We start from the raw sequence: 8,284 nt of genomic DNA on the forward strand, positions 1-8,284 counted from the left end.
TAGAAAAGATATAATAAATTATTAAACTATAATATCAAAAATAATTTTGACATGACAAATAGTAAAATTTTTATATAATTGATATCAATTAAAAATCCATATTTTAATGAAAAATTATTTCGGACATTATAGTTTGTACCGTCCCCCGTCTAAGTAAAAAAAATAGTAGGGGTACGCAAAATAAAATAAAAATAGTAGGGGAGTTTCTCCCCCCAAATTGAGCACTGTTGTTCCATGTATCATCAGAGTGTGCTAATAACAATTTATATAGGTACAATAAGTTCGTCTTTTACATATTTAAATTGGCCAATGAGGCCCAATTAGGTATTTGTTATACCCATATTTAGTAAGTATATAGTAAATAAATAATAATAATACACATATACACTGCGTTCTCCTGCACATTCTGCATGTTTAAAATATGTATAATATATACGCTGTGTAGTTCCTATTCTTATTTTTACTTTTATAACTCACGGCAGTTAGTCTTTTCGTTTTCAGCCACCGTGAACGTTTTTCCCGACCGTGCTTTTACGGTGCACTGTTATATTATATTACATACGGCCTAGCTGGCGTGGCGTAGTGAGTATATATGCCTCTGTGCATTATGTATAGACACGATCAGAATTTTGTATTATACGATTACAGTGATTTTATCATGTTGTATAACTGTATAAGCGTGCAAAATATAGAGAACAGTTTATTTATATAGGAATAAAATGTAATAAAATACGCGTATCATACCTATTATCATTTTTCAATAGTATAAACATCATGGTAATTTATTTTGGTTTTGTGTGTGTGAGGGTGGAGAGATTGAACTATTTAAATTTAAACGATTCAAATTCATTTTGTAATACACAGTATATGCAACGATTTTCTTATGAATTTTAGCAATTTAAAAATATATTTTAATGTTATACTTTAATAGCATAATAATAGTTTAAAGTTTTTAAAAATTGTATTGCAGCTGATCTATATATAACGTGCTGTGCTTATATGCATTCTCAAATCCCGAAAATTCATTAAATGCTCTAAATATCTTAATTAATATACATCCGTGTATTATATTATTTAAACAAGGTAAATTTATTGAAAAATAGCTTTATCTATATGTATAACTTCATTAATTAGTACACACACTCACATGGCATACATCGTTGATATCCACATAGGTATACCGTGATCCACGTATAACACCCATACATCATTATATGAGTATAGGTACGCACACTGCAATTGAAAAACAAGTTATCGAATTATTGTGCTATTATGTTTTGATTTTATGGTACCCAGGTTAGTTCCAAAATAGTTCATTATTTTGCATAATATTTTTATGTATAAGAAAATCGCTGTGCATGAAATTTCGATTACTCTGTATTGTATATACCTATTATATAGGTTGGTTTATAAAAGAGAGCTGCAGCCTGTCGCTAGCGAGACAAAAGACGGTCTTTACTCATTACAATGTGTATTCATTAACTACGTTTTATGAGGAGAGCAACGTCGTCGTATTGGACTTTTAATCGTTTAAAGGCGTTTATGAAAACAAAGCGTAAACGAACAACTTTTTCCGAAGCAATTATTTGTCGCATTGCATTTTTATCCTGTGACGGGTGATGGGTACAAATCCATGATGGTTTGGAGTTCATCATTACGAACGTTTCAGTAGTTCAGTAGGTATATCATAAAGGTAGTCGATTCAATTGGCAACCACGGTAGATAATATTTGGACAACAGATTAAAAATTTTAGTGGGAGTACAAGTACCTCGTCTTGTCGCTCCTCGAGGACGCTTATTGGCTCATATGTTATAGGCTTACATAATTTTTTAGAAATATTATAAAATACGTTTTAAACATCAGGAATATTAAACTTTATTTTTGGTATTTTCAGGCGCAAATTAATTTTTTTTCCATTTATTATATTTTGAACAGTAGGTAGTAAATTTTGTTCTACAAATACGTAAATACAACGTACTTGATTTCTTACCTGTTTTGCATTTTTAAGTTCTATTATAATTTCTATAGCATTTTCTCTACCTATAAAAATAAATTGAATCATTTTTATTTCAAAAATTAATTCGTTAAAAATTAAAACACTTATGATCTTTAAATTTCTATATAATATATTTATATTTTCATATGGTGACGTGATAAAGACACGGGACTGGGAAGTCTGTGCCAGCTATAGCCAGCTTATATAATTCTAGCACCCATTCTTAATTATATTAAGGCTACATTTGCATGTGCCTATATTCGTAGAAATGCATTATGTAACACTATGTCGTGTGTATTAAAGTCGAGTTGCAGTTGTCGATCGAATGAGTGATAGTTGTGATGGTATTTTAACGGAACGGCAAAACAAAACAAAATTTAAAATAATGATGACAAACGCATATTACTGCAATATAATATGTACCTCTATTGTATGTCTGTCGGCAGCATGTGTCTCGTGTCGGATTTCGGTCAAACAATGTGTATACCTGCAGCTTTAACGCACGACGGCAAAGTACGTCATCACACGAGACATTTGGAGCGCCGCCGCCGCATTAAAACACTAAAAAACGATGACTTATGAATATAAATAGATTATTATTATTGAAATGACGGGACGTTTGTTGTAACGCCATCGTGCTGTATACGCATATACAATATGTAATATAAGGTACGTAATAAAAAAAAAATAATAATATACGACTACGAGTGCCTATATACCCAAATGTATGTAATATTATGAATATAAAAAGTAGTGTGCTAGTGTGCTGCTGCTGCTGTTGCTGCAATCGTATATGTCTATATGTGTATTGTGTATATACGGAATTAGTATATATGTACAATGTACATATTATAATAATGATGATATATAGATGTTATATGACTATATATAATATAATACGCGTGCAGTGTGTAGTATTTCGACGGCGGCGGCGGCTTGGTATAACCAAAGAGTCGTCGTCGTTTGTGATGTGTCGGACGATTTCATGTGTTTGATTGAAAGGCAAACAAGGTGTAGCTATATATGCGCGTGTAAGGTGGATGAAATAATAATAATAATAATAATAGAATAAATATATATCAAATAATAATAATAAAATAAAAGCGTCGGTATACAACTATATATAACCGTGGAGAACGCAGTATATATATAAATATAATAGCGATCGTTGTGCGGGTGGGGGGAGGTGCGTATACACAGAGTATTATAATACGCGCGTAAAAAAAAAAAAAGTATCCGAAATAGAGTGTCGGACCAGGACCGTCGAGGCGGCAGTGGCGGCAGTGGCCTGTAATTATATTGTAAAGTGCCAAGAGCCGGCGTTTCCCTTTGTAACCAGAATACCAAAGCACAAGCAATAACACGATGATAGTGCACAAATTCGCCGACACAAAATGGACGGAAACTCGCGCGCGCCCGTACCCATATACATAGTATGTATGTATATAATATTATGCATACTTACGTGTATATATTTATATATATAAAGTCTTATTCCATTGCCGACACCTCAGATCTCTTTGGCCGCATCGAGTCCCCGCGGGGTTAGAGTGGCGGCGGCGTCGGCGGTGTATACGCGTTTAATTTGACAACACGTTCAATGTTTTTTTTTCTCTCTTTCATTCTTTCCATTTATATTTTGCTTCGTCTTCTTGGCTGGTGTACTACTTTACGTCTATATAATAAACCTTTAACTTAATTTACACACGCACACATACTCACACATGGAAATACGCGTTATTATTTACACTTTATTCTTATATAGGTAAGTTATACACATAAATATAATGCCGGGGAGACCTCACGTTTTCGGCTTCTTAGTTTTATCGCATCGAGTCGAAACTCCGAAAACTTAATATTATGATCAGTATTTATCAGAATAAATATTTTATTTTTTGATTAGTACCTATGTGATCCTGTAGGTTCTGCGTATTATGTATTATCTCTGTAATAGTTAAACTCGCAGTAAGGGTGGGTTTTAAATTGGGGGGGGGGGTTAATACAATTTTGTATATAATATAATGTTGTTTATATAGTCGATTACGCTTAATAAAGTCACTGGTTACTAAGGACAACCGCTCAATTACGAAAATTACGAAAAAAAAAATATATATATATATACACATAGTTGTAGACTTGTAGTGTGTAAACGTTCACCGCTTATTTGGGCTACGAACCCGGATAATCGGGAAAGTATCAAGTAGGTACATGTACATATTTTTATAAATAAATAGTTTATATAATATATGTGTTTGTACGCATTAATATGTAATTTGTATAATAGTAAAAATCAGTTTTTCAACAAATTTTTATGTTTTTTGTATATTCGGTTTATTGAGACAACCTCTTAAATGGAACAATAAAGTGGAGTCAGCTGTATTAATATGTGCATTGTACATATCAATATATAAATATAACTTTTTCTAGTACCTACACGCGAGGAGTTATTTAACCTGCATTAATACAACTATAATACCTATATGTTTATGAAATAACTGATTTTTAACTGAAAGTCTGAAATGTTTTATTTTTTGATGACTAGCTGTTAGTGCCATACCTATCAACAAACGCCTAGGGTGAGGGGGTTAACTAGAGTTCCCATCATTGACGCCCCTAAAACCATCACTGACCCAAAGTAGCAAATTAAATATTTTATTCTACTATACTTATATTCTATTCATCATATTATATGCTTCACGAATAATATTTTTATACTGCACATTATCGCAAAATGTCTCGTCATGATATTATTGTTTTAACCTGTAGATTTAGGCTTTAATTAAATATGTTTAAAGATACCTTTTCTTTTTAATGTTTCCTTAAGTTGCACTGCAGCTATTATCTGTTCTCTGCTGTATTTAATAATTTATAATATGAAAGTCGTCAGTAATTTAAAATATGTACAATAATTTATTTTTTAACCACTTGTTTTGATTGCTTTTTTGTCAGGTAAGATTTTTACTGTTCTCTATTCCTCCCTTCTTTTTGTCGAATCTCAAAATGTCATCGTTTATAGTCTAACTCAGTTCAACTATAAACATAACTGATATCAACTAGACCAACCGTGGTTTATTTTTAGACTTTTTTGTTTGTTATGATTGACGTATGTAGGAAATGAGTATCGCTTTAGACATTATTTTGACGTGGTGTTCTAGTAAGCGTTTAGGGATCTTTTCAACAGTGAAGTTGAACGAGATCATCTGCTAGGTTTGGAGGTTTACTATAATATTTTTTGGACACCTGGTTTTAAACGTTATATAAATTATTTCTCTATACTCAGCATATTCCTCAATGGCGATAAATTTTTGGAAAACTGTATTTTTCGTTCCGATGCAAATATGTGCGTACTATACGTGTATCCTACATCTCGTATATTATACTATTGTTCGCACGTGTCACCACAACTGTACTGCATTGGTATATTATTTGGATCGACGGAAAGCCGCGAGTCCGTTATATGATTCAATAACACTCGATCGTATCGTATCGTATCGAGGTTTACCGCCACATTTCAGCTGTATAAGCTTTTTACAGTACTTATTATTCGTATAAATATTATATTATTCTATCTCGCCTGGACAATGTCGGGCGGCAGCAGCAGTGCTGTGTGCACTGGGCGCGGAGTGATTGATTTAGTGGAACCCTTTTCTACGCTGCGACGTGTACACTATAATATGTTTTCGGTATATTATATATTATACGTACACATAATATAATATAATGTTGAAAAACGATGTTTTCACTACATATACGACCAAACACATGGACGATAATAATCTCAGGGTGATGCAGAGTACAGTGTTATACGTGTATATATAGCTTTAACAGTATATTATATAGTGCACGAGTGTGCACGCCCCGTGTCGTACTTGAAAAAGGCACCTTTTATCCTAACCCTTTAATCCGGCGCTTTATGAACGTTTATATAAACTGATGTATTCAGACATTAATTTGACCGATGCCCCGAGGCGCGTCCCCGAGGGTTGAACGCAAATCAAATGCAAATTGAATGTTAAACAGCAGCATTTCAGAATTATCAAACCGTCTGCGCCCGTTTTGACAATGCTTCGATACATTATATAAACAGTTTAAATCTCTCAGAAAAATAACCTTTTTTTTCGATTTTCAAACGAAGGCTTTTTTATCATCATAATATAAAGCGCCATATTGTATTATTATGTATATTTACTTAATATATTCTCAATTCATAGGCGCAATCAGGTGGGGGCTAAGGAGACTTTGTCCCCAAATATTTATCCAGTTTCTTCATAATAGGTACAAATATAGATTAAAAAGTAAGTCTGTGTAACTTATAAAATTTTACCCCCCCGCCCTCTCCCCCGAAAAATCGACCCTATAGTTGCGCCTTTTTCTAGTTTACTTATATTTTAAGACAGCTACCTATATGTGAAAAATATTGGTTCCCCCTCAAAATATCCCATGCATCAAAATATCCCTCGTTCAAAATATCCCCCGTTAAAAATATCCCCGTTACAAATATCATACGTTGAAAATATCCCCGTTACAAATATCCCAATTAAAAATATCCTATATTCAAAATATCTCCAGTAATATTATCCCTTAATTTATAACAATATACATATAAAAAGATTTTTAAACTTTAAACTTTTTTAAACTTTTCAGTTCTCATCAATTAGGTTATAGTTATATTAACATACATATTATTTGTAAATCATAGTGTATAATGAATATAAGTAGAATTCAATATAATAGTCATTTATGATTATCTCATTTTCGATATCTTTATATTAAGCCGCGTAATCAGATACTATTAGAACTTGTAATAGGAATACCTGTATTTTGTTGAAATAATAAAAATGATAAACTAAGTTGATAAATACAGACCATCGAAATTTTCGATAAGGTATCGGCATTACACTTGTGAGCGTGGTTACCATTTCATATCCGTCAAAACGAAAACGAAAAATGTCGAATTTAATTTTTTTTTTTTATTGAACTAAAAAAAACATCAACAACAAAGGCTATTAGTTTTTTGTTAAGATACAATGTTAAGGATATTACAATGTTTATATGATGATAACTACATATTGTTACTATTTAAGTTAATGTTACAATTTTTTTTTTTTTTTTATCAATATGTTTAAATTTTGTTGTATAAATCCGATCCTTTGAGAAAGGCTATCATGTTCGATGTGGTCTCGTTGCTCGGTCCCAGAGCTCCATACAAGTTGGGTGGAATGTTGTATTTCTCCAAAACTTCTGAATATTGATAACACTCTGTTATTATATGTTTCACAGTTAGTGTAACCCCGCAGGCTGCACATTGAGGGGGTTCTTCTTTGGCCATGAGGTGTTTATGTGTCATCCTTGTGTGGCCTATTCGGAGACGATTTATAATAATTTTTTCTCTTCTGCTGAGATATAATTTAATTTTTGTAAATAGCCAAAAAGGCAAAAAGCTACTTTCATACGACGGATATTTGCATAGCTTACACCAATCGACTGAAAATAAATGTATTTGGCGCTGTGTTGAATTTATAAATTACAAAAGCAAAGGACGCTGTCATACAACTAATGACGAAGAATCAGGTACGTCAAAACAGATTAATACTTTTGGTGTCAAAAATACATTTGTTTTTTTCAGTCAATTAATTTTTTTTTTTTATTTGTTTTTAGGAGAAATTATAAAAATACCCACACATAGTCACCCTCCAAATGCTGTTAAAGTTAATTTTAAAGAAGCAATTGATAAATTAAAAAATGAAGCTAAAACGTCATGTGAACCTACAAGAAATATAGTCAGTAAAATAGTTTCAGATGTATCTAAAATAACTGTAAGTAAATTACCACCAATTGATATGTTATCTCAGACTGTACGTAGAACAAGAAATAAATATAATGATTACCCTACAAATCCAATCAACATAACTTTGCACTTTGCAATAACAAACCTTGAACAATTTATTTAATTTATTGTGTAATTAAAATATAACTATTGTTCACTTGTACCAGTTTTACCTAGTCGATTTTTAATAAATAATGTTGTATCCATATTATGTTAGTCTTGTTTATAACATTTCTGTAAAAAAAAATACGTACAAATATTCAAAAAGTAATCAATAAGAATTAATTATAAATGATTTTATAAATGTTTAAAAATGTATTATTTAATAAAATTGGCATGACTCTTATTCAGTCAATATTGAACTAAGAGCCATAACTGATACATGAAAATTACTTTAAAAAAAATAGGCCTATGTGAATATGGTGTTAAAAATAGGTGTTGCTATTTAAAAAAAAATTCA

The 8,284-nt window shown here is 31.6% G+C and overlaps 1 protein-coding gene across 1 annotated transcript; it reads left to right on the plus strand.

The window, feature by feature from the left end:
• Positions 1-7,129: 7,129 nt before the first annotated feature.
• LOC149055343 (uncharacterized) lies at positions 7,130-7,948 on the plus strand. Its single transcript, XM_089229544.1, has 2 exons — positions 7,130-7,568; positions 7,656-7,948. Exons 1-2 carry the CDS (start codon positions 7,325-7,327, stop codon positions 7,946-7,948), a joined length of 537 nt encoding a protein of 178 aa, XP_089085670.1. The 5' UTR covers positions 7,130-7,324.
• The last annotated feature ends 336 nt before the right edge of the window (positions 7,949-8,284 follow it).

The sequence above is a fragment of the Diuraphis noxia genome, unplaced genomic scaffold, assembly GCF_037042655.1.
Source record: "Diuraphis noxia isolate RWA-SAM2 unplaced genomic scaffold, SU_Dnox_SAM2 contig0005, whole genome shotgun sequence".
Lineage (NCBI taxonomy): Eukaryota > Metazoa > Arthropoda > Insecta > Hemiptera > Aphididae > Diuraphis > Diuraphis noxia.